At 43.6% G+C, this 27,567-nt stretch overlaps 1 protein-coding gene across 2 annotated transcripts in view; it reads left to right on the top strand.

Annotated features, from left to right (window-relative positions):
- The first annotated feature begins 5,301 nt into the window (after positions 1 to 5,301).
- The window catches only part of LOC149351284 (uncharacterized), a 32,049-nt gene continuing 9,783 nt past the window's right edge, over positions 5,302 to 27,567 (top strand). The window contains exons 1-3 of one of the 2 annotated variants that reach the window (XM_089580578.1): positions 5,302 to 5,861; positions 19,821 to 19,982; positions 23,038 to 23,145. In XM_089580578.1, the coding sequence (XP_089436704.1) occupies positions 5,733 to 5,861; positions 19,821 to 19,982; positions 23,038 to 23,145 (399 nt within the window). In that variant the 5' untranslated portion in view covers positions 5,302 to 5,732. Of the gene's footprint in view, positions 5,862 to 6,282; positions 6,471 to 19,820; positions 19,983 to 23,037; positions 23,146 to 27,567 lie in introns of those variants that run through there. The other variant, XM_089580577.1, reaches the window with a different exon arrangement.

Below are 27,567 nucleotides of genomic sequence, written 5' to 3'. Positions count from 1 at the left end.
CTTTTGTTTTCTTGTATAATCACCTGCACTTGTCCTTTCTGCCATCAAAGTACACCTCCACTGCATGTGTAGGATAGGGCTGCTTATTTCATATCACTAGAATTTTGTGGGCCTTCATTTGTCCTCCAGGTAATTTTACGTAACCCACTATTTTCAGTTACATTAAATATATTTAGTGCCCTTCATAGAAATTCACCATTACAGTACTTAGTAGAATCTTGATGATACGAATTTAGCGTGGCCCTGAAGAATATTCCTATCATCCTGATTTGGGTGATCAAAAGCAAGCCAAGTTGAACATGAGAATGAAGCACAGTTCATTTGGTTCAATTATTCTCTGTCTAAAAAGGTGGTAATATTTGTTTGCACCTTCTTGGCTTTGATTTCGCTGATAAGCCCAGCCTGGAAAGCATAAAACCGTGCCACAGTTGCGTCTCTCGCACTGCCGACTCTTGCGGTACGGCGCAGAACGTCGAGGGTGTTGAGAGTTTCTGCCACCAATGACAGTGCGTCACGCTCTTCTTCATCGCTGTCCATTGACGACAGTTCATTTGTTCCATCAATCATATCTTCATTGTTCCTCAACCCGCATGTTGCAATGTTGTCCGCAGTGACGAAGTCGTAAGAAGCTTGAATGTCCAGCATCTCCCAGCATTCAGTAGCCAAATCCATGTCGGACTCTTCGTCAATCGGCAGTGGGATCGGTGCCGTTGTAAATCCACATTTGCTGTAGCATTTTGCAATTGTATTTGTGCGCACACTGTCCCAAGACATGGCCAGAAAATGAGCGCCAAACAGACTAATCTGTAAATTCTTATCTCTGTGATCGATCTTTGCGGAACCAATCTCTCTGAGACCAACCAGGTTGGCCCACGTGCGTTCCAGCTCGCGTATTCAGGTGATCAGTTGTGCATTCGTATCATCTGTGCCAGCCTGAAAAACTCCATGCAATCCCGAATCGTAACGTATTCTGTGCATAGTAGCCCATCCGAGACACTTTTAAATTCAGATCAACCGTAATTGTATCATCGGGATTCTAATTATTTTGACCGTGTCTAGCCTTTATGCGACGATAAAGGAAATAACGTAAGCTTTGTGGATGCAAGGTAATTGAGTCTGCACCTGGTGAAGTAGTTGTTTCTCTTGTAAGGTGCTGTACAGTGTGTGTTGGTGCACCAGTGTACTATTTTTATTTTACCGAGGACTAAAAAAAATTTTGCTTAGTCTTGCTTCATATGATGGTTTGTAACGTTCTATCTACAGATAGCTTCACCTCATTCTGTGTGAACTGGTGTAAATACACAAATGCTAAGCTGTGGAACAAAGGATGTGGTATGGAAAGGAGGTACAGTTCTTGAAAAGTTTAGCAGGGTCTTCAGAACAGACTGGGGCTGTCACACTGCTCCCCTTCCTCCATACTCTTCCTAACCCTTCCCTGATGGAGCATCGCCTTTCGAAATAGACCTTTGAGGGTTACTCGAGCCTCGGTATTTGAAACAATGTGCGCCATATGTGCATCAAAAGACTTCAATGCTGGTAGGTTGTGAATGGCTGGCTAGAATCAATAGACCTCTCCTGGCCTACGTCATCGGCGCACATGTTTCTGGTCCGATGGGCAAAACATGCGCCATACCGAGAAGGCTCACACCGGGAGAAGAAAGGCTGCGAGGCGTTTCGAATCGGGGAACAAAGGTGGTGGGGGAGCGCTTGGCACCAGAAAAACCGGTTCAGAACCGAAAGTCGACGACTTTGCCCATCGGAGCACACCTTTTTGACGTCGCACTGTTTACATCAGGGAGAGGTCTATTGCCATATAATCTCGTGTGAAAGCTGCACTCGAGTATGGGCCGCACTCCCTGTTCTAGACCAGATAATTGAGAAAAAAAGTTTTTTTTTTATTCATCTATGGGCCTCACCTTCAAAAACTCGCACCTGGATTTTTTTAAAAGTGTGGCCATTAAAAGAGAGTACATGGTAGTTGTGCTGACATAACTATAGATTCAGTAATTTGCCTCTGTATACAGATGAGATGATTCTGTGAAATATTGCACCCATTGCCTTTGAGGCACGCATTGGCAGTGTAACAACTGTTTCCCCATTGCACTTGTCGCATGTAGAGCATCAGTGACAAATGTCTTGTGTATAAAACTGAGTAAAGGTGCTTCCAGCTAATGAAATTTTTTTGTGTGTGTGAGGAGCATCAAACGAAGGCCTGTTATGTCAACATTACTATTCAGCACTTCCTTGGATCAGCTCCTAACTGCCTGCGGTGGAAGAGATTCTTGGGGAAATGCAGTTTGGAAAGAAGAAAAATTCTGCCCTTGGATGGGCCTTTTCATAAGTTGGCTGGCTTTTCCACATTGCACATTGATCACGAAATGGAGGCGCATGCCAACTGTCGGCAGATGCTAATTCTTGGTAGCAGTGCACGTGGCGATCACTGGAGCATATCAACATTGGCGCCTTGAAACGCATGATTTTCATCTAAATTTTGTGCAATAAAAATGAATTGCACCGTTATTACTAACCAAACAGCATTAACATTATTGAAAACGGTCCATTAAATTATTGTATTTTATTATCAATGTAACACTGGGCTATGAGAGGTGTTTTATTGGAGGGCTTTGGACTATTTTGGCCTTCTTGCATGCAATGTCATTGGACGCTGTGAACACAGTAAGTCTGGAAAAGCATATCGCTCTGCTGCGTGTCGCTCATACTTCTCGATACACTGCTGAAGGTTTTGATGAAAATGTGTCGTGATATAAAACAACATGCTTGGCATACTGCAAATCATTCACAAGGCAGTTAGGCATTCAGTTATTGAACCCTGTATTTATAAATTTCACTGCTGGTGAAATGCGGTTTGAGCGCGGATATACCAGCCTTGCATCACTCTGCCGCATATGTCACTTTTACTTCTCAAAGTCTCGTTGAGGGGCAGCATGAAAACATGGTAAGAGGTAAAACGAAGTCCAGGACACTGCCAGTTGCAGTACTCTTTGACACAAGGAAAGGCATTTAAATAGAAGGTGGTGCTCATATGCCATCGTCATCCCCATGTTGCTTCGTGCTGCTCAGTTGTTATTAAGATACTTATGTGTACATTGGACTTGTGGCAAACTACTTTTCAGGCAAGTGCCCCTCAAAGGAGGCCCTCCAGCGAATGATGTCACGGTTAGTCCCCTAGCATTACATCGGGGGTGGATGGCGGATGCCTGTACGTAATGGTATTACAAGCAACGTCATTGGAAGCTGCAGACATCATTGGCTGGAGAGCCTTTTTTGAGGGGAATGTGCTTCTGCGTCCTTGAGTTGTGTCTGACTATAACTTTGGCAGCATTGCATGGATCCTTTAATGTGCACAGAAATCCGCTGGTTTTGCATATTTCACTTCTGGTTAAAGTATGGCTGCTTTGACTGAGATTGAACCGTGACATGTACTTAGCAGCTGAATGCCACAGTCACTGACCATTATAGTGGATTCTTTGTTGTTGAATGTTTCTTTGTACTATATGTAAAGTAAAGGATGGAAAAAGTGATCCGACTACCAAAAAAGGGCCAGTACTATATTGTTTTAGACTTTGTTTTAGACCCTGTACATGTCCTTCATAGGATGAAGAACATTCAGTAGAAATATTGGCAGTCATGTAGGCATTATACCAAGAAAAAACTAAGACATTCAAATATTCTCTGTCTAGCGACCACATGACCATATAGAAAGTGCGGCCGGAGGCGGCAGTTCACTGCCGACGATCGTACGAGACCAACGTTCGTGTACAGGAACCTGCCTTCGGCTCTATAAGCGGCGGCACGTCCATGCTCGTCGTAGATTGCTTTTATCAGGACGCATGTTGAACGTCAACGTTCATTGGCGCGATGCACAGCGATCTCTGCTTAAGATTCTGATGCAATCACCACTTCGCGAGGCACCGGCATCGACTTCGTGTTCGAGAACATATGCCATGCACAGTGCACGAAGTAAGGCACGTCGACATGATACTACGATCGCAAGGTCATGCTACTGTCGATCAACTGCAGGGACCTGCTGTCGCCGGAGCCCATGTGTTGGCCCATGGACGACAACGGCGACGAACAAGATGCTGCGTGCTTCGGGTACCCTTCGGACAACGACTACGCCATCTCCCCAGCATGAGGTGGAGCTCGCGCCTACGAATCCGATAAAGAAATGCGACAACATCATGGTGCCGCTCGGAAAAGTACTCTTACCGCTCGGTAAAGTGGTGGCAGCGAGAACGCACTCTAATGAGAACTCGGCAAATAAAACTCGGCTGAGAGATCGCAAGATGGCCGGTTCGTCGTCTTGCGTTGTCGCGACGCCATCAGCAGCAACATTACACTCGGAAACAAAGAAATACTAAACTCTAACAACAAATTTCTTCGTAGCGACAGGTAATGCACTTATACGCATAGCCTACAGTCCCCATAATGGCCATAATCCTGAGAACTGCAGTTCGTGCTCAGCTACGCGGCCCCTGAAATTACTGCGCCAATTCGTGTTGTTCGATTATGAGCAGCAACATTAAGAGCTTTGTTCCTTTTGATTGTAGGTAAAAGGTAATATACATGCTACGGTCATCTTCCTCTATGCTACGGTAACGGGCAGTACCACAATAATGGCGCCACATTTTTGGGTTCAGGCCTGCTCAAGGATATATCTCGTTGGGCCTACCGCCTACTATATGGTACGGGTGTAAAACGTTCTTTTTTTGGATTGAATATTAGGGCATACTGAAGTATGCCCATCACTTCACATGTACGCATAAAAAGCACATTCTCGCTCAAACCAGACGAAACAGTTTATTCGACCCTCCACGTATACAGCGCCAATGCTTACAACTTCAATATCCACTGCTCGCAACTCCACCGCCGGAGTCTAACCGCAACCAGACAGCACACTACCCGCAAAGACCACACTGGAGTAACAGGTGTGGTTGAAATACGATTTACTTTTTTGTTTGCGCTGCATTCAAAGCATCACCAAAATTACTCAGGCGAATTTTGCGCCTTACGACACGTCGGACGTTTATTTCACTTTAATAGGAAAGGCAATTTTAGCGGACAGCAGCGTTTGCGATGTACAGAAATCAACCGTTACCTGCAGCCATGGAGGGAAAAAAAAACTCCATGCACACTATTACCTAGAGGGAAAGCAGACGAGAGTAGAGGGAGAGCAGGCGGCACTGAACTTCATCACAGATTCCATCCACCGTATCTTTATCCATCAATCCATTCACCATAGAGAGTCACAGGAACGCCGGGAAGCGGAGGTCAGGAGGTTTCGTGTTTGGCTTGGCTAGGTACGGGTCCGTCCATGTCTGAATATTTTCGATATCCTGGCGCCATCCCTGCTAGCAACCTCTATCATTCCGTATGAAACTGGAGTTTCGGGCTCGATTTTATACGATTTAAATGGCAGTTCCACGTTCCATCTTACCGCATGCTTTACAGCCATGTTAGCTCATCCTCTCAAGCGTTTCAATTTCGCGCTTTGAGCAACCAGGGAAGCCTAGGGAAAAACAACGCTTTTGCAAAACAGGCTACCAACCGGAGCACCGAACGTGGTTGGCTTTTCGCTGCGTGTTGACACGGGAGCGACGCCTACGAGAATACTTTGCCTGGCGGGTTGCTCCTGGCCGTAAACAGTTCTCATACGTTATCCCACGAAGTAGTAAGAACTATTTAATTCATTGCCAATTCAACGCCGCACAATGCCTGTGACTGTCACGCAACAAACGACAACCGTTTCTTCATCCGGCGGGAATGAGAGGCTGGCATTATGCGCTTTCAACTTCGGCTACCTGAAAACACCGGATGGCTGGATCAAACTAGCTCAAGTGGTAAGTGAAGGTTGGTTAATAAGTACTTCTAGGGGATTCATAAAAACATTGACAGCTGTAGTTACTGTGAAGTATGCGCTGTAGTGTTTGCGCGAGGCACGGACAAACGTCTGCGTGCTTTCGTAGGGACATGAAACAGCGAACTTGCCTGTAACTAGTGTAAAGAACCTCTACCGAAACCGCGTCTTTGCGCTGAAGTCGTTTTGTGTGTGTGTGTGCGCGTGTGCGTGCGTGCGTGAAGCTGCCACGCACTGTCGCGTTGCCTACGTACGACACCTGTGGAGTTTTTTGCTCACAACAAGTGTGCTTAGAATTGTTTATCCACGCGACACCTAAATTAAAAGGTGCGCAGCCGTGTGGTTGGTAAATCATATATGTAATGTGCGTTTTAGGTTGTACGGGAACAGATTAGTATCGGCCTTTTGATCTGCAAAGATGGGCGGGGCTTTCCGGAACACCGCTTGTGCACGTTCCGTCGCCACCATGCTTATTTCTTTTCTCGTCTCAGTTCCGCTACCTGGCAGTGCTTTTAAAGTATATTTATATAATTGTTTCCGCCTTTTAAATTACCTGGCGCACGAAACGCCTTCATTCAGTTGTCGTGTTGCGGTATGTGCTACGATTGATAAGATATGTGTCCGATTATATAGCGATACGTGCTCAACTGCGACGACGCGGAACGTACTACACTACAAAGGGGGAACAACGTATACGTACTTTATCTTGTTTCATATTCACTTATATCCTGCAACATATTGAAGTCTTAAAACGTGGATATTGCTTTAGGACAGCTTGGGTGTTTGCAGAACCTTTTATTTACAAGGCACGGGTCGGCCTGAGCCAGTGTGTTGCCATTTGCCGTGCATGCGGAAGAAAATTTTCTGGTGTCAAAAGTTGCACAAAAAGTTGATTGGTTAGGTGCACGTTGGTGTGCAGGTCTGGTGCAAGAATTAAAAAATAAGACCTAAAATTTAGCGCTGCTGTGCAAAGTGGTTCCGCTTTGCCAGCGGCTGCAGAATTTATCCAAAATAGGTGGCAGTGGTGTCTTATGCTGTAAAGTGTGTGGCAAGAGAATCCTAGGCAGCAGTACATTGTTTAGAGTGTGGGAACGGTTTTCAGTTGTTGAGAATGTTGAATTGCGACAAGATGGGGTTGGAACTATGAATTGATCTCCATGAGACCTAGTGCGGACGAGGTAAAAAGTGGCACAGACGTCGTCCCCATCAAACAACTGTGGGTCATGCAACAGAATACTTAAGCACAACCTAAGCAGTACGAAATAGGGTTACATAATACATCAAATACGCAAGATGGCCGTCTTGCAGTGGGCGTAGTCAGGCTGATGATGATGATGAATAGAACATTAATTTTGACAAAAATGACAATGTAAGTATGATGCATTAATACTTAGAGCATTAATTTTGACAAAAATGACAATGTAAGTAGGATGCATTAATACGTATAGGATGCATTAATAGGCGTATAGCAGGAAAGACGTCTGAAGATAACAATCCAAGATGCCTACTGGATGGAGTGGATGCATTAAAAAGATCTACGTGCAACAGTGGCACAAGGACTGGGAAGCATACGTTGACGAAAGTAGTGTCCTACTTTACAAAAAACAACCTCCAGCTTCTCCAAGCCGACAAGGAGGGCGGCTTTGTCGTGTTCACCGAGGAAGAGTTCGGAGTAAGAGCCGTTGAAGCTATTGCCAAGAACTTCGTTGCTGTGAAATCCAGTGCCACGAGAGTGAAAGGCAAGGCAGCCCAGTTGTGCAAAGACTTGAATTTAGACAGACTTGCGAGTAGCATTACGAACAGTAAAAAGAATGCACTTACAGTGTTTTTTACTGCGAAGACGCATAAACCGTCAGTGCCTTTTAGATCTGTAGTTAGCGAGACGGACACTTGGCAGCTTAATCTAAGCAGATATCTGCAAAAACATCTCAATAATCTTCCTGTAGTTGATCCTTTTCATACCAAGTGTTCAAAAGATGTTATTAGTTTTCTAGAAGCAAATGATTCCATTGGGTATGTGTTTTCCGTCGATGTGGAAGATTTATTTTATTCTGTGCCCCCCAGTGAGTTTTTTGCAGCTGTAAGAGAAGCTATAGAAGGGAGCGGTGCTGTTCAATTTCAGAACTCGTCAGGGGTTTCAATAGATAATTTTATGAAGATACTTGAGTTTTACCTTGGTGTGACGTTTGTCGCTTACGACAATAAATTTTATCGCCAAAGACAAGGGATCTGCATTGGATCCTGCGTAGCGCCTGTACTGACTAATATTTTTCTTACATCTATTGACCGCGCCCTTGAACTAAGTTTAACGGGGAAGGGGGTACTGAAGGTTTTTAGGTATGTTGACGATTTCCTAGTAGTTTTTAAAAAGCAGAATGAATTGACGTACACAGACGCCGTGAGCTCTGTGTTAAATACTTTTAAAGAAATGGGAGGGGGATTGAGGTTCACGCATGAGCTGCCTGTGGGGGGTTCTTTACAGTTTTTAGACATCAACATCACTGTGGGTGAAGGTCATTCTTGTTGGCAATATGCACCGCGAGCACAGAAGGAGCTACTACCGTATGCTTCGGCCCAGTCAAAAACTGTGAAACGCGCCATTGCCAAGCTTTGCCTGGAATCGGCTCTCGTGAAATCGTGTTGTCATTTCATGCAAGCGAGCTATGACAAGCAGGTGGAAAGATTACGTTCGGCAGGATTTCCGGGCACAATCATCACAGCGGTTGCTGAAGCCCTGTTGAACAAGATGAAAGCCGTCAAGATGCAGCAGCCATGTTACAACAGGAAAGCGGCTGTGAAACCTGAAGTAGTGCCATATGTGCACAAGGTAGCCCACCACTTGAAAAAAGTGGCCAACAAACATGGCGTACCGGTTGTTTTCTCGGCCCCACGCAAGCTGTCACAGCTCTGCGCGCGCATCGCGAGCAAAGACAAGAGCGGGTGCCGCATCAGACATGCAAAGAAGTTCGTGAATTGCTGCATCGGGGTGGTGTACGAAATACCACTGTCATGCGGGAAAGCCTATGTGGGCCAAACAGGGCGGTGCATTAATGAAAGGGCAGGTGAGCACGCCCGGTCAGTGAAAGACGTAAGTGGTGCACACTTTTCTCAGCACTCCGCTGAGTGTTATGAATGCCCTCGAGCGGCAGAACATTTGCCACAGGCAAGATGCAAGTACTGCAGAAAGTGCCAACCACAGTTTCATGAGATAAAGATTTTAGGTAAAAGCAAAGACACAAGGGCGAGGGAACTATTGGAAGCATATCATATAAGGAAGAGAGGTGTATCGTGTGTTAGCGATACGTCAGTGAACCTCTACAAATCGGAGATGGCGTATCTTGAACGGTTCAGTAGATGGTGTGGTGTGGAAACTGGTATCTGTCGGCACGTATCCTGGTTTTTCCTTATATTTGCTGCGCTGTTAGTGAATAAAGTTAGATGAAGTTTAGCGCTAGTCCTGTGTGGTCCTCTCTTGTGTTCGTCTTGGTTGCGCTACTGTTCTTTTTCTTACAATACGAAGTAAAAAAGGAGTATTCTAGTCATGTATACGTATAAATGGCAGCTCCCAAAAATTGGCACGAAAAGGAACATATATGAAGGTAATGACACTTGAAATCAATGTGAGGGGAAAAAAATCGAACAGTCACTGAGGGTAGTCGGATTATCAAACAAATAAAGAATATATACCTTAGCATACGTGCTCGCTACAGTCAGTTCTGTGTGAAAACTGAATTGATTGGAATAGCAAGATTTTTCAAAATTGTAGTGCAGTTTAAAAAGACATCCTTATAAAGGGGCACCAAGGTGTTTTCCTCAGTGCCAGTTAATCTGATTAAATGGATTCCTCACGCGTTCCAGAGACCAGTGCAAAAAAAAAAAAAGAATTATTGAAATCAGAGCATGCAAACGAAAGTTACTCCACTTAGAATAATTCTAAAAGATCAGATGAAAACGCGTTTCACTCGCCCATTTCACTCACCCAGTGCTGAAATTGGCTGGTACTAATCAGAACCACGCTTAGCACACAGGTAGTAGAAGCTTGCTTGCCTGCAATTGTTGCTTTGACTGCATTGTCTCCCCGTCCCCACCCCCTATGTATATGCTGTAGAAAGGGCAAGGGTGACTAACTCTACAAAGGAAGCTCCCTGATCTTTGTTGGCAGCCCCAACCTTCCCTCCAGTCTCCTGTCTGGCTTCTCTCCATTTTTGGGCAATGTGTTTCCACTGGCTTTTCTTTTCTCTCTCTCTCTCCCCCCCACCTTTTTTTTTTACTGCCTACTTGCTGTGGTGAGAACAGCACTCGCCTCTACGAAAGTTTGAAGCGAAATTCAAAATGTTGCAAAGTCATTCTCTTCAAGTTTTGCGTCCACGTGGCCGTACCACTGTTTTTGCCAACTCATTTTTTTCTCGTGCAGCAGCTGACTGGAACGGCCTTCCCCATAATATTGCCGCCATAACATGTTCATCATCATTTTCAAGCACTATTGAAAATGCATTTTGTAAACCCCACCCCTTATGTAACACCCTGGAAAAGGGTCTTTAAGGAAAATAAAGTGATGTGATGTGATGTTGCCCCTAGCGTTACTCCTATTAGGTTTCATTAGCTTTCCCTGCTTTTTTATTAGTTTTTGTGCCATGTGAAAAACTTACAGCACTCATAGCCGTATTTTAGTTTCATTTTGTGAGTATTAAAAAGAAACTAGGTTCAAACTGGACTCCCAACCAATCAGAAAGAAAGGCAGCGCCCTATTTGGATGCCACCTCATTTCCACTGCCAAAAATAGCCGCAGCGTTGCGGCACCATCGGCTCGAAACAAGCATTTTTAGAGAAGATTACTATAGAATGAAAATGAAAATTGGTTTCTGAAATGTCTCGCATCTCGGTGTACACTTGAACCGTAAGGGAAGGGAGGAAGGTGGGAGTGAAAGAAGAAAGCGAGAGAAAGGTGCCGTAGTGTAGGGCTCCAAAATAATTTTGACCACCTGGGGATATTTAAAATATTAAATATTACAGTTCCGGCAATCTCTTTGGCCGTTCAGGCATCACAACATTTCTTACTTTGCATACAAAGAATAAAGACCTCATGCTTGATTTGCATCACAGGGCACCTTTAAGCTGTTTCAAACTCAGCCTGAAGCGTCAATGTTATTATTTAGGTTGGTGTTTAATAGCTGAAGAATGTTGTAACATAGAGTTTGTATCGCATAATTTGTGCAGTGAGGATAAGTCTTCCAATGTTCTGGATTTCATGTGTCATGACTTGAGTATTGTTTAATGGGAAGTTCTGCTAGGCAGTTAGCATATTATTGTTTTCTTTGCATTCAGTTATCAGTGCTGAATACAAGTAATAGGTGTAGATGTCTCCTGCCTATATTAATGCTAACATTGGGAAATGTTCATCTCTATTGCTATTATATGGCAAGTATGTTATAACTCAATAATTTTGCGTTGTAACGTGGCAAGTTTTTGTATGTTTTTTGTTGTAGTCGTTCCCCTAGACTATAGCGCAGTAACATAAGTGGGATAAGAACAGAGAATTGTACAGGAGCAACATTGTTTTTTGGGAGAAAATCTCTGTTTGTATAGAGTGCCCATCACTGATGCAAGTTTGGATGCTATATAGTCTATGCACTTGTCCAAGTACATATTTTGAGTAAATACAACTCCCAGAGTTCTAAATTCAGGCACGGTTTCTATGTGATTGTTGTTCAAGGTAAGTTTGAGAGCCAGTGCAGTGTGCTTTTCTTTAGCACAAAAGATAATCTGTTTTGTTTTAGAGTAATTGGTTGGCCCACGTGCCTAGTTTTAACAACATTGAATTGGCTGTACTAAACAGTTCTTCACAGGTATCATAAACACAAAAAATATTTGTGTCGTTGGCATAGACCATGAACTTTGCCCTAGTACCAATGGTAACAATAGCTTTCAAGTACATGATTTTATTGGGTTTAATGTCCCAAAGTGACTCAGGTTAAGAGGGACGCCATAATGGAGGGCTTCGGATGATTTCGACCACCTGGGGTTTTTAACTTGCACTGACATCGCACAGTGCACAGGCCGCTAGCATTTTGCCTTCATCGAAATGCGCTGGCCGGTATTGAACCTGCACTTTTCGGGTAAGCAGCCGAGCACCATAACCACTCATCCACTGCGACGGCCCATTCAAATATATGTTTAATAGTAAATGTCCATTAACGCTGCTGTGAGGAACCCCAAGGTGTACCTGTGCTTTATATGAAGAAAAACCATTGACATCAATATACTGAAAATGTTTTGAAAGATATGATTTGATTAGATCTACTGGTTTGTTATGAACCCCATAAAGGGGTAATTTTTCAAAAAGTACATTTCGGTTATAATAGTCAAAGGCCTTGGTGAAGTCAATAAGTATACCTAGTACAAAATTAATTACCAAATTCCTTAGTATGTATTCCTTCAGATACAGTAGAGCAAGTGCTGTGGAGTGAGTTTTATGGAATCCATATTGTGGATCAGTGATGAAGTTGTATTTTTCAAAGTAGGATTCAAATTTAATTAATTTTTCAAAGGTTTTGGAAAATACTGCTATGATTGGAACCGGGTGGCAGTTAATAAGTTTATTGTGATCATCCTTTTTCTAGATAGGTTCGAATTTCGCTAATTGCGTGTCTTTATGAAAAGTACCAGCGCAGCAGAGGTGAGACAAAGGTTAAGTATCTGAGCCAGAATTCATAATGTATTTACTCGAATTTAGGGCGGCGTTGATTCTAAGCAGACACCCAAAGTTGAAGGCCAAATAAAAAAAAAACTTTCCTCAAATGTAAGCTGGCCGAAAAAACAATTGAGGACTGCATCAAGAACAGCACGCAAACTGCATTTATTTGCATGAACCTGCTTCCGCTCACTCATCCTCGTCATCGTTGCCCTTCTTATCATGTGCCCACGCACTACACAAAGAGGAGAGAAACTATTTTTGTTGCTCAGGACCGAGTCTTAGTCGCCCTTTTAATGAAACAAGGTCAAAATAGCAGCCAATGCTCATGTGTGCTTTTATCGATGTAGGCTATGGATAATAACGGTTACAGTGCCCTCTTCTTTTGGTGTTTCGTGGGGGCGCCACTTTTATGCTAAATTTTGTCGTTTTTTATGAGCTATCGTATGTTCTTAATACAATGAAAAAATCCCTGAATCTAAGCTGACCTAAGAGTTTCATCTTTTGTTTTTAGAAAAAAAACTGTTGGCCTAGATTCGAATAAATGCGGTATGATGTTGAGAACGGACTTAACCAGTTTTATTTGTATTCCCTGTGCATTGCACATACTTTAATTTTTGAGCTGCATAAATATTACGTGTACTTCATTGGCGGAAGAAGGGGAAAGAAATAAAATGTTAGATGAATGCATATTAATTGAATGATCACTGCCATGTCGCAGAGGCGGCACTGGAAGACTTCTAAAATGGTCATTAAATGCATATGCTAAAGCAGTATCTTGTACCATTTTACCATTTATTGTGAGTTCTTTAATAGAAGCTGGTATTAATGACTAGCCTAGTACTTCGTTAAGTCTTCTCCAAGTTTAGCTTGCAGTGTTCTTTAACTGCTCTGAACCAACTTTTTAGGTAATAAGCCTTACATATACTAATTTCTTTGTGTAGACAGTTTCAATATTTCTTGAATTATTTGAAGTGAGGCAATTTCCCTAGTCTTTATAAACCTACTGAATGAATCATTTGTAACTCTTACTTTTGTCCAACAAGTGTTTATTTATCCAAGGTTGCTGGATTTTTTTCAAACACTGAAAATTTTTGAAAGGGCAGTGTTTGGTGTATAGCTATGTGAACTTGTCCAGAAATTGCTGACAAGTAGCATTAGGGTTTGAAATTGCCAACACATCAGACCATTCAATGACCATTAAGTTAAACCTGGATGTAACGAACCTCCATATAGGGAATTCCTCGATATAATGATGTTTTTCAATTCCCCAACGCCGCCCCCATTGAAGCCCGCGTATTTGAGACCTCCATGTAATGAACGCCTAGCGGCGGTTGACCTTGATGTAACGAACTCGCTAGGCCAACTGTCTGTTAGCTTGTGCTTAGTTACGAAATTTGGCTGAAAAGAAAAGCACGAAGTGACATGAGAGGAGCGTAAACAATCGCAACGAGCGACCGCAGTTGAGGTAACGCGTCCGTCAGCGCATCTGTGTAGCTTTCGCTTTCACCGCCCCGCGGTTGCTCGCGTAGTCAGGCGACGCCTTTTTTTTGACGATATTCGCATGGCAGAAAACGTGGCGGCGCAATGCCCGACCGGAGATGCACGGAGTGAAGAAGCGGCGGCGCGCCGCCGCGTATCCCTCGACGCGAAAGCAATTGCGATCAACAAGAGGCAAATACCACTGATCAGTTAGGTCTGTGAGAGCAGCGACACTGACTGTTCTGTTAAAATCACAAAAGTGTTCACTTCGACACCAGTGTACTTGTTTTAGCAAGCGTGCATAATTACAAGTATCTATAAGAATTTGCGTGCTCAAATGCATGGCGTCGCGAAACGTTGGGCGCCCGCTCAGCTGCAGACACCACTGGCTGCGGTTTTCTTCGGCACATTTGCTAGATGCCAGATTCGGCAGTATTCTGTACAAAAAAAGCAACATTTCATGTCTGATGTAGCGTTCATTTTCACGATAATAACATTTCTGCCGCGGTAGTAGTGATATCAGACATCGAATGATGGGGTTTCCTGTAAACATTTTCAAGGTGATTTCCCCTAAATTTATTTCTTATTTTGGTTCCTGTTCTGCATTGCCCCTTCGGGTCTTCTCGCGAAAACTGCATGTAACGAAAAATCCCGGACTTTTTTCAACTTCGTTATATCCAGGTTTAACTTATATCGTTGTGAAATGTGCTTACCTGGAATGGTAAAATTCATTCCTAGTTTTGCCATCGCGGTGGCTCAATGGTTATGGTACTCAGCTGCTGGCCCGAAAGACGCGAGTTCGATCCCGGCCGCGGCGGGCACATTTCAATGGAGGCATAATGCTAGAGGCCCGTGTACTGTGCGGTGTCAGTGCACATTAAAGAACACCAGGTGGTCGAAATTTCGAAGTCCTGCGCTACAGTGTCCCTCACAGCTTGAGTCACTTTGGGACGTTGAACTCAATTAAACCAAAACCCTCCTGATTCACCTGGACAAAGTCAAGATCTTGGCGAGTTGGTAGAGATTCAGCATGAATTGCAATACAGAGCAGACAAGATATACCATCTTTGCCAAAAACAACCAGGCTGCAGTGACCATCGACAAAGCACACTGGTAAAGGAATGGTGTTGGCATGATTGCTGGCTCTTGTCAGCTGCGAGGAGAAGCTGCGTTAGTGAACCTATTCCATCATTTTCCTTCCCTTGATGATATTAGGTCTCCTGATTTCTTAAGTGGTAAGGGCAGCCTGGCTACTTTTGGCAAAGACGGCAAATGTGGTTACTTTCTCTGTGTGCATCTTGGCTGCTTTGCACTGTAACTCATAACCAGGGAAAATTGGAAACTTGCCTAGGTGAGTTTTTACCACATTTGCTATTGATCATACTGCCTACAATGAATTGTAACATAGTCGGACATAAGTAGCCCTTATATTTGTGTAAGGTCGTCCAGGAGTTACATTGTTCCTGAAGATGGGTGTATAGTTCTCCATAATGTGTCGCAGCTATTGTGTCAACTCTGCCTTATTGGAATATGAAAATCTGGGAGTTTTGTTTTGAACACTGTTTGGGCACGTGCAAATAAGGCAACAAGTGACAAGATGCAGTTAGGCAAATTGTTGGGTATGTTTCCCATAGTAACAGTTAACAGTGTCAAGACAGAATTGTTCTAAGTAACTGATATAACCGTAATTGCAGCATGTGTTACAATTATTGGATGCTGCGAACAGTAATTGCAGCATGTGTTACGATTATTGGATGCTGCCAATTGTTGCTGCTATTACAAGCAGGGCTTAAGCCTTCACTATTTGCCAAAACATGCCGAAAAATGACTTGCTTATGCATTCCATTTGTCATATAAAGTGCCGAATTTAGGAATTTTTGCAGGCGACCAAACTGGTAGAAAGCAGGCCTGTGTGACAATGCAGTGAGTGTGTGGCTCAATATATGCCACAGGTGAGCAGAAATTAGCTCGAACGTATATTTCAAAAGCACTAACTGTTGGGCTTGTAATATGCGGTCATTTTCATATCTTCAGTGCAGAAGAGCGAGGACGAAAGTGCCCGTGTTTGTTATTTTTTTCTCTTCCTCATCCTTTTTCGCTAAAGATATGAATATTGCTGAAAGTACTATGCAGGAAGATGATCAGTTTCAGGAACCTGTGAACATGCAGACAGGAAAAGGGCACACTGTCAATAAGAACAGGATTTTTAAAAAAGTACAAAAAGCACACTCAGAACATTATTGGTAGGCACAGATTCCAGTAATTTATAGATGCAGAAGTCTACATCAATTGATTACTAATAATGGTTAGCAAGCACCACAGAACAAGTGCTACACTACGGAAGGGCTGTTGAATGACTGAAAGAGGGCCCCATTTTGCAAAAGTTATAGGTTGAATGAGAAGATGCACTGTTTATGGTGATAAGCAAGGAAATGATCTGTTGACTGTCAAAAAAAAATTTGCAGAATCGCGGTTTAATGTAAATTTTGGTGGAGATTTATCACTCTTTAGTGAAGCAGAGTGACCAAACAGGCACTTGTTGTTTAGGAGTGTACTCGGAGCACAAACCAGTTGCAGTGCCTAACAGGCAACAATTGTGCCAGCTTGTGCTTTGTGTGGATACGTGCACTTTTGTCCGTTTTGCCACTCCACTCTATGATAGGATGCTGAATAACTCTTCAATTGGCACCCTTGTAATGTCATTAAAAATATTGAGAAGCTGTGCTTGATTCACATGTTAACATCACAAAAACTTCTGGCTGTTTTAAATAGTGGCCAAAAACAAGTGGTCAGTACTATGATCAATACAAATTTTGTATCAGAAGTTCACGGCTCACAGTATGTACAGTATGGTCCACTGTTAAAGGGAACATTCCGCAGTGTGGCCGCCGCGTTATGTGAAGCGCCCCCTTTGGTAACCAGTGGGAACCTGCGACACCAGGCGCATGCGCCGTGAGTGTGGAAGGTGGACTCAGCCTCGCGTCTGCTACGGCGCTCTCATGGAGCTTGGCTTGCAGAGGTAGAAAATCTGGAATGCAAAGTGTGTGCTAAAAATAAAAAGCAGATTTTTCTCACAGCTACGTAATAAACGAGTATTTCTGCAATGTATATTTCTTTAATTTTCGATTCTTCTGAAGCAGTTTTTCCGCAATACAAAAGTGGTGCAGGAGAGACATCTCCTCTAGTTCTCGTCCACTTTCTACTCCAAACCTATGAAAACCTCCTATTGCCACAGAAGGCCGGTTACTAAGCAAAAGCATAAGGTGGCTGTTGAGGTGTTTTCTCAGCTCTGAGCATTGTTGTGTCTCTGTGACACGTGATATGGTATGTGTGGCTACACGAAGGTGTATGATTACGCATTCCGGGTAATACATGGCCGTTTATGATCGCGTCATGGCATGAGCCACCATGACTAATTTATTGCTATTGATTGGTGTGTGTGGAAACCGTTGTATTTGTATAGCAATGAGTGTGCGTATGTCTGTTATAAAGTGTACTAAGCATTACATGTGATGCGTGGTCGTGACAACATAACTCGTCATGCTGAGCGAGCATGATGTTACATACCAGATGACGTCACCAAACCGTAAGTGGCGTCACTAAACTGGAGGTGATGGCCAGAAGTGACATGACCAAATAGCAAGTGTGACCAGTAGCGAGGTCACCGGACTGGAAGTCTTCCGGCAACACCACGACGGGTTCATTGTGCTATCGCGTTAAAATTAACAGACACCAGACAGTGCGCAGGCTTGGTTTCGATAGCACAAGGAACCAGTTGAGCTGTTGTCGCAACACCTCCAGTTTGGTGACGTACTTCTGGTTGCCACTTCTGGTACGACAGTCTAACTTTTGTGCATCACTCATAGTTTGTTAACGTCAGTTCCGGTTTGGTAATGTCACATCCGGTTTGTTAATGTCACTTTTGGCTTGGTGGTGTCACTTCCTGTTGCTGTTTCTGGGTCGAAGGCGTCGCTTCTGTATATCTCTTTCAGTTTGGTGACGCCACTCCCGGACATAACTTCCAGTTTGGTAACGTCACTTCCAGCTTAGTGGTGTCATCGCTATACACGACACGGCTTCCATACACACCAGTCACTAACAGGTAATGTGGTCACTCATGTCATGATGATGATCATGCCATGACATGATCTCACGTGGCATGCACATGTGAACACTTATGCTTTGATTTCTATACACACACATAACACACCAAGCAACGACTGAGTGTGACAGCGACACAATAGCGCTCAAAGCCGGGAAAATGTCTTGACAGGCCCCTTATGCTTTCACTTAATAATAGCCCCACTGCAGCAACAGGAGGTTTTCATAGGTTTAGAGCAATAAGTGGGCAAGAACTAGTGATGTCTCCCCTGCACCACTTTTGTTTCGCAGAAAAATTGCTTCAGCAGAATCGAAGGTTAAAGAAATACGAGCATATATCACAGAAATACTTGTTTGCTGTGTAGCTGCGAGAAAAATCTGCTTTTTATTTTTAGTACAGCCTTTGCATTCAAGATTTTCTATCTCCGCAAGACAAGCAGCGGTAGAGTGTTGTAGTGGATGACGCACGGCTGATTCCACTTTCCGTGCTAACTGTGCATGCGCCTGCCTGATTCTTGCAAGTTAACGAAGGGGACGCTTCACAGAGCAGGGTGGCCACACTGCAGGATGTTCCCTTTAACAGTGCACCATACTGTACAAATAAATAATTTCAGGCTGAGCATGTTGACAGTGTTTTAATAAAGTTTTCTTGTGTTGTTGATGTGATGTACCTCTTTTGAACAATATTGCTACTTAGAATTAGGTCGATTGCACGTAGTTCATTTTTCTGCTTATGTAACTCTAATGTTTTATAGTTTTGGGTGCTACAACAGATACAAGAATATGACAAATATTCATCACCCTTCTTAGACTGCTTTTTAACGGTCTGAACTACATTCATTCACATAAGTTGTTTCTACTAGCACATATTATACAAATATTTATGTGCCATCATAGGTAATAGCTACGCTTCACGGCGGTCATCTAAGATAAAAGCAATTGAGGTATTCTATCTTATCCGTCACAAAGAGTAGCAGTTTTATTAGTCACTCCTAGAACTAATTATGCGATGGAGTAGTTTGCTTATGCATTACCAACACTCCCTCACTCATCTTATAGTCTGTTCGATATTGATCCTAAATCAATTAGGTTTTTCTGGACTTCATAGGCTGCATGCATTTTACTGTTCAACCATATTTTCTGTTATCTTGTTGACATATTTCATTTTTTTTTTGTTGCTGCTATACTGATAGGGCCTTGCAGCCTCCTGTCAAGTTGCTCCTTCGAGCACCTGTACCTAGCCTCCTCCAACACTTAATGTTGATGGGGAAATTAGGATTGTGGGTATTGTGCATAAGAGGGTAAAACACGGCCAAAGTAGAAGTGTGTGTGCACACAGAAACATTCTTACATTTCATAACTATGTTGGGGCAGGTAGTCCTCGCTGGGTAGTTTTGTCATGTGACAGCTGCTGGTGGAGCAAACTGTTACCATATGGAATCAGAGCGACAAGTACAAATTGATTTAAGAAAATGTTTGACCTTGAGGTTTGACAGTGCAACGATACTAGACTGTTGCCATCACAGGGATGACATTCGTTCACTGGCACTGGACACTAAAGGGTTTGCATGTTACAGTGTGGGGTTACAGGAATTTTTGCATTCATTTTTATGCTTGGATATAGCTACTTATTAGAAAGTTGAGTAGATTATTTCTTTCCCTTTTCAGATAGTGGGGCTGATAGTGATGTCTCTGCTGATCAAGACCTATCAGCTATCATGGGTGGTGTTCCTGATGATGACAGCTTTTGCTTTTGCTGTTGTCAGCTTCATTATTCTCCTTTCGGCCATGGGTTCCTACTCAGGATCGCTCCTCATCGGCACTCTGTTTGTAAGTGCTTGTCCTGCCATTTCCTGATATATTTAACTAGTTTGTCGGCGTTGCTGTCAAAGTGCTCAGTTGGTCTAATCCTGTCAAATTCATGGTTGTAAATGCTTCGGTGGCAAAGATAATGCTGCAGAAATTTTTAAAAGGTTTCAGCAAATTCTTCAAAACTTGATGGTAAGCCAACTTGATATGGGAAACTTGATGCTAAGGTGACTTTTCATACACTTAAAGAGGAGCTGAATTAGGTTAAAGCTGCGCCTGATTTTCTTATTTTCAGCCCCCTCCCTCTTCCCTCCCTCTTCCCTCCCCCTCCCGCCCAGAAAAAAGGATTTCAACATTATATTCGTTCTGAGAATTTTATAAATTTAATGCCGTTATGCAATGGCTGGCTGCAGGTGTGCATTTTCAGCTTGTTCCAATGATGTAATAATTAGAAAGTTAGTTTATATCAATCAGTAAATAATAAAGTAAAAATTGACTGGCAACTACACTACTCTCTCGAAATTTGAGCGGAGGGTGATTTTGCAATATATTGAGGCAGAAAACTTATACGATGCTTAAGCTGCCTTTTAAGAGTACATTGTGAAGCATTGCTGCTTTGTTGCACAACAAGGCCTCTAAACTATCTCACTGAACGATTGCTCCTCAGTGGTTTAGAGTTGTGCAGTGCAACCCTTGCCTAGTTCCGGTGTCCTCTCCCACGCTTGCTGCTCCGTGCGAGAACGCTTTGCAACATACTTGTCTCATTGCTTCGAGGAGGAATGCTGGTGCCACAGGGGACGAGTATTCATTTAGAGCGAGCCACAAGGCGCGTGGCCCACACGTGCAGAGTAGCATGTGCCCGTTCTCATGGTAAGCGGCATGGATTCCTTAAACAGCCCCCATAGATGCCCATATATATGTGCTGGTTGATGTTTCGTCTGCCGATTCTTGGCTTACTCAAGTTGTGGCTAGCAGTTTTGCGGTAAATCTTGCGCTGATTCGAACATAATCAGCCGCGCACCTGTGCGACAATTAAGGGGCCCACAAACCTTTCGCAAGGAATCGTCTCACTTGAGTAAAGCATTGCATCGTTTTTCACAAACCCTCTAATGTGTGCCACCTGAAACGGGGGGGTTGTGGGGGTATCTTATGCGCACGTGGTTGTGGTGCATGTTCTGAGCATGACGGCTATCTGTAAATGCAGTTAGGGAGGCATTACATAACAGCCAGCGGAAACTGAGCGCAGCCCTTCTCACCTGCCCCCACTATACCTTCCTCCTCCACTTTCCACCTTACGGTTCCGCCTTTCTCTCTTCCACCGGTATCCCCTCCTCCGCCTTTTCATTCTCGCCCTCCCTACATTACCGCCCTACTTTCACCTTCATCATACTCTTCGCTTTGCTGTAGCTCTGCCGGTTACACCGATGACGACGACGATACGTAAACCAGGAACGGGCACCTAAGAGCTGCACTCTAAAATAACAATACCATGGCGTATAATGTCTACATGTTTGCACGGCTGTGTAATGTACCTTTAAACAATATTTATGTTGTTGTGATAGCTGTGGTTGCTGTTTGTTGATCAGTCAGGCTGTGAGGTGACTCATTACTATTGCAAAATTATACTGAAAGCTATCTTGGTGTTGTGAAGTATTAATGTACGAGACATTTTTCTTGTGGAACTGTTGTTCATTGCCTTTTATTATACGGCCACTGGTTTATGAAACTGTATTTATGTGTTTGTAGGCTTTATTTGAGAGCAGCAGGGATGAAAGGCATAAACTTGTTCATGCTACATATTTGTGAAGTGTGGCAGTAGCACCTTGGTCAAGCTTTATAAAAAAAGCACTCATGGCCACTGTTTGCAAAGCCTTAATTGTGGCTCTAGAGGAGCAGAAGCAAGTGTGGTCTTTTTTTTTTTCTCTCTCTACACAGCGTTTCCAACGATTATTAGCCATGGTTAGAAGACCAGAAATGTTATAATTAGAGCTGTTATTCTTTTCACTAATTAAGGGCCTGTCACCACCCCTGCACAATCTTTTTTTGGGGAGGAGCTCTTTCCTCTCAGCATGACTAGCTTGCTGTTAGCAACAGGGTGTGCCTAGTGCACATTGTACATCACTGCCTGTGTGTCGCATAAGGCTTGTCCTCAATACTGGGCCAATCGCACGAAGCAGTGCCGAGTCTTCTTCAGACTGCTTTTACAATGCACTCATAAACGCATTCTCCTTTCCTCTCAGGCAGGGTTACTGACCAGTGATTACTGACCAGTTACTGACCAGACTCATACAGATCTGGCAAACATGGATCAGGGGCCCTGTAACATAGCAGTAATGCTACCCTTTATTGTGGAAAGTAACAAGGTTTTTTTGAGCATACGTCAATACTTTTATTGTCAAGCTCATTACACACAGTAGTTTCGGTTTTGATAGTTACGAGCCTGGTGCTTAACATAACATCCTAGTTTATTAAACGGCACATGTCAAAGGTGGTGGTATGTGTTGTGTGGTTTCAGGTAGCATTCTCAGTGCGCATTGCTCTCGGCTTTCCAAGCCACAGTGCAGACTGTTGTGAAGTGGCGCAGAAGCTTTTGTAATGTCAGTGCCAGGTTCCATTAAGTTGGATTGATCACCGTGTGTCGCACGAGTAGGCTTGTACGTTACTAAAATGCAAAAATGCCATTATTTTGTGCATGCTGGTCAGTGAGCCCAGGTTTGAGCTCCTGATACTGTGGGGGGGAAAAAAAAACCTGTTCTGTAAAATGGGACAAAAAGTGCATTCAAAACACATTTTTGCTTCCCTTGGATTTGGGCCTTTTGGGTTCCATAGATTGTGTAAAAATGTATGCTGTGAATGGAATGTTGCCATTTCAGATGATTGTAAATTTTGGCACTTGCATCACCTGCCTGCCTTGCATGCTTCTTCATCATGATAGAATCATTAATATATGTGATAAATGTATTGTTCAATGCTCACTATGTTAAATACATCTTTTTGCATGCTTTGCTGAAAATAACATATTTCATTTGACTGTGACTGCAGTTTCTCATTTACGCGGGAAATGACCTCTTTACAGTACCTGAACTACCACATTGTGGGCTTCATCTTCTACCTCTCAGGAGGGCTGACGTGTGTAGTCAACGCATCACAGTATACCGGCTTGGGTACCATTATAGCTGCTGGGGTGAGTATCTTTTCACAAAGGCATTTGTAGGTTCCACAGCCACACATTGAGTACGTTAATTCGATCGTTGTGCACTGTGGCAATTTTCCTGATACTTTAACACATTTGGATAGGGTGCACACATTAAGAGATTGGATCACGAGCAATAATTTTGAGTTCTGTATAGCTAAAGTAACCCTTAAGGGTTTATGACGACCTTAGCTCATCACGAGCGATTGCCATTTTTTCGCTTTTGACAAGCTCACCTCATCATGGGTGTTTTGCTGCTTTCTAAATGGTGTTTTACATTTAAAGCATAGATGGCAACACTTATTCTTTCATCCACACCTTTATTGAAGGAGAGTTTCCATATTAGATGGCAGGAGGCTTTCCTTGTGCACTGAGGCTCACCCTGGAAGTATGAAATTTTCCTGTGCTTTCAGACAAACATGGCATTATCCATGCGGTGTTATTGTTCAGAAGAGTGCTAGCCGTTATATGATCCCAGCAAACCATAAACCTCTCAGAGACATCTAGCTAGACGTCTCTGAGAGGTTTGTGGTTTGCTGGGATGATAGCATAAGCGATGAGATTGTTGACTCCAGTTTTATTCTTCAATTGAAGAAGATAGTGACGAGACTGTAACGGCAAGAACACCTGCAAATAAGCGAGGATCTGGTGTAGGCAGTGAAAGAAGGCCCTGTGCAGAGTGCCGTGTGTTGAGAACTAGCACACCATTCATAGTCTCCCACAGTTTGGAGGGAATCAATGGATGAATAGTGCATTTTAAGGCGAAAGCCTTTAATGGCTCTTACTCGCAGCCATGACTCTGTCTATTCATCCGTCCGTTATATCTGAAGGGAAAGTCGTAACTAGTGGCTCATAACTAGTCATTACTAGTCACAAGTCATGACTAACCAGTCATTAACCAGAAAAAAACTCCTAAAATCTTGTGCACGGCGAGAATCGAACCACCATCCTTCCGTTCCATAGCCAAGCTTGCTAACCACTATGCTACGCCGACTTCCTGCCAACGCATATGCAGTTCTCCTTGTTTAGCGTAAGATGCTGGAGAGCGTTGCGGGAAAGGCTTTCACCTCGTTGCACTTTAGTTCACCAAATTGCCCCCTCAAAATTTTGTGTACTGCTATTCAAAAGCAACCCTTTCTTTCTGGAGTTCCAAGAGCGGACAATACAAAATGGCTAATGAAACATTCACTGTCGTAAAGTGTTTTCGCAGATATTTTTGTGTTTTAAATATATTACTGAAGAATTTTATGTTGTAAAAAAAAAAATGAGCCATACTTTTTTTTTTTCTTTTTATTGAGCCCTTAAGGGGTTAATAAGACCATGTTCTACTACTGGCAAATTTTGATCATTTGTTATTTGGCGCAAAATTTTGCATTGCTTGGCTTGCCGCTTTTAAATGTGTATGTATTCAAATTAACATTGTGCATGACTCCACTTTGCACTAGTATCTTATATTTGTATGTAGTTCTTGGCATGTATTTGTAAGTGGAACCTCGATTATACGTCCCCCGGTCATGCGACGACCCGCATTTTACGACGAATTTGTGCGGTCCCGGCAAAACCCCCATAGAGACAATGCATTAAAAACCTCGGTTATACGACGCAAATTTTAGAAGGACCCCGCTTCGTACGACGGCTGGCTCCTACCGTCCGTCAAAAAAGGTCGTCAGCAAACGCAGGCCGGGATGTGCCGTATTTTCGCGATTCTAAGCACCCCCCCTATTTTCGGAAAAAAATTTCTGAAAAAAAAAAAAAAACTTTTCATGCGAATCTAAGCACCCCCGTTTTTGCGCGGAAGAGAGCGTTGCCGAGGCCGCCAAGTGCACTTGCTCTCTTTTTCGTCGAGCCTGTGCAGTCGGAGTCCCAAGGAGGCGCAGCCTGCGTGTTGTTGTTGCGACTGAGAGAAGGATGAAAAGGAAAGCGCACGGGCCCGCCTACTGGCGTGAGCCATGCCACCACCGCTGCCGAGGAGAGTTAAAAGATCAGAGGAAAGATAAAGAGAAAAATAAGACGCGCGTCGGTCGCAGCAACAGATGGGTCCGCAGGAGCCGACGCTGATGAAAAAACAGATAAGCGGGCGAGGCCGCGCTCGCCCAAGCGAGGACAGCGGCGTCCACGGCGCTTTTTGTAATGGAAGTAATGGATGCTTGTGCCCCACGATAAAACTTCCGACGAAGAGGAAGTGGACAACGATGTTACGCGGACGTGTTGCAGAGCGTCGACAACATCCGGCGCTTTGCTTGCGCGCGCGACGATGTTGGCGACCTACTGCCGGACGTGGCAGCCCTTGAAAGAAAGTTGATGCGCCGAGGTTGGGCAAAGGTGCAAAAAAAAAAAATTACCGATTTTTTTTAAACGGTAATAAAGATTTTTTTGCAAATCTGTTTCAAACAAATGCTGGGTTTTGTCTTTTTTAATCTGATTGGCGTACTTGCCGCGGGCTTGAAGCCGGTCAACAGTTTTCGGCGCAAGGCCGAGCGCCACTGGCCGCATTCTTTGATTTTCGATTATACGACACCCGGATTATACGACGGTTTCGCGCGGTCCCCTGAACGTCGTATAATCGAGGTTCCACATGTAGTTCTTGTATGTAGTTCTTGGCGAGTCTTGGCTTCACTGGCAAAGAAGTTGACACAGCTGTCCAGATGGCAATCTAACTGCCTTCGTTGAGCAACTGGAACATGTAGTCAGGGGTGCAAACACATCTGTTTTTTTTTGCCACTTGATGAGTTCAGAGTGACCCCTTGCGTTATGCAGGTGTAGTATTCTTACATATACAGTGTGGACTGCTTATACTGTATTTCATGGGGGCAGCGAAAATCTGCACTATAAGCGGTACCACACTATAACAAAAACATTGTTTTTCCAGGTCGCAATTCATGCTTGATAGGTAGCTTTTCTTTTAAAAAGGCTTTATTTATCACTGAGCAAAAAGAAGAAAGAACGCTTAGAATAGTTTTAGTATACCGAACACAGCATGATTACGGAGGACTGCGATAGAAGAGATTTCATCGTGGAGTGGAGTGAGCGGTAGACGGGTGCATGGTGCCGACAGCATGATGACAGCCGTTCCTTCAAGAAGTAGCAGCATAACCATTTTGGTGATTACAGAAGACAACATGCTTGAACCAACGCCTTCGCCCAGTGAAAGCGGTTTATGTGTGAATTCCAATGTGGAATCTAAAAAGCATATCCTAAGCAGCGGAGTGTCGGTGATCACGGAAACGATTCATGCTCTCGCATTTCCGTCGGATCGTCCATTGATTGCCACATAATTTTTTGTTGTGTTTGTTTTGTGGAGTAAGCGGCAGCGTGCCTCAAAAGCCCGCAGTGCTGTGCAGGGAAGGGCACTTGCTGTTCCGCGTGATCACCGAGCGAATCTCAAAACCACACTATACCCAGTATTTCATTTCGCTCGATTGTATATTAAGCGTTGTCACCTTACATTGAGTGCTATGGGAGGCAGACTGGTGGCCGGCAAATACTGCATTATATCCAGTCCCACACTATAAGCAGTTACTTTATAAGTGGTCTGTATATAAGGTAACCAAAAATGGTCTTGTTTTTGATGTCTCATTAGAAAATGAACACCAATATGTGAACATCTATGTTTTGTACTTGAAAAGTGCTTGAGGTGTGCATACGAACATTGATCACGACTAATATACACACATGTTGCATCTCCACCGCAGTCATAGCTCGAGTTGCTTCGAAGAGAAATGGAGCCCTTGCGCAATTGTAAAGAGATCCTGCTGTTAGGCACACGGTCCCGTGGTAACAGCCAATGTTAGGAACAATTGGGAATTTCATACAGGATACGCTTTTCGTCACTGGTGAGCACTCAGTCAAATATGGACGCATCCCAGTGCCGAAAGAGCCATGACAAACTGGCCGTCATCACTTGCTGTTGCTTGTTGTCATCTAACAGTGTGTGGGATATCCACTTTCTCAACTCAAATGCCCTTCCATTGTGGTGAGAACAATTGAGAACAAAAAATCTGTGAAATAATACCTCTTACGCATCTCACAATATATTCAATACCAAGGTATGACTATAGTGCGATTTTTTTTTTTCGAGCTTTTCAAGCCAGCTAAAGTGACCTTCGCCACCAGGCTGAAGAGCCGGTAGGCAAAGCCAGCTTTTTAATAGTCCTTGGGGCAAAGCGTGCAGCGTGCAAGTGCAAAGGAGAAGCTGGCTGTGGATAGAAAGGAGGCAGTGCGAGTCATTGAGAAAGAGAAGGCACTGAAAGTGTTGAGTGTAGTAAGGAAAGCAAAGGGCAAAAAGGGGCCAAGACTTGGCAGCTAGAAACACTGATTAGCGGTGGCGGCGGCTGCTGCGTGTGAGGCTGTGTGCGTTAAAGGGACACCGGCGACAACTCCATCCAGTTATTGTTCTGAGTAAAAAATTGATTC

The sequence above is a fragment of the Amblyomma mixtum genome, chromosome 3 (genome assembly GCF_055824585.1).
Source record: "Amblyomma mixtum isolate Tamu chromosome 3, ASM5582458v1, whole genome shotgun sequence".
Taxonomy (NCBI): Eukaryota; Metazoa; Arthropoda; class Arachnida; order Ixodida; family Ixodidae; genus Amblyomma; species Amblyomma mixtum.
Note: the sequence above shows the minus strand (reverse complement) of the source record. Positions and strands in the feature narration are given on the sequence as shown.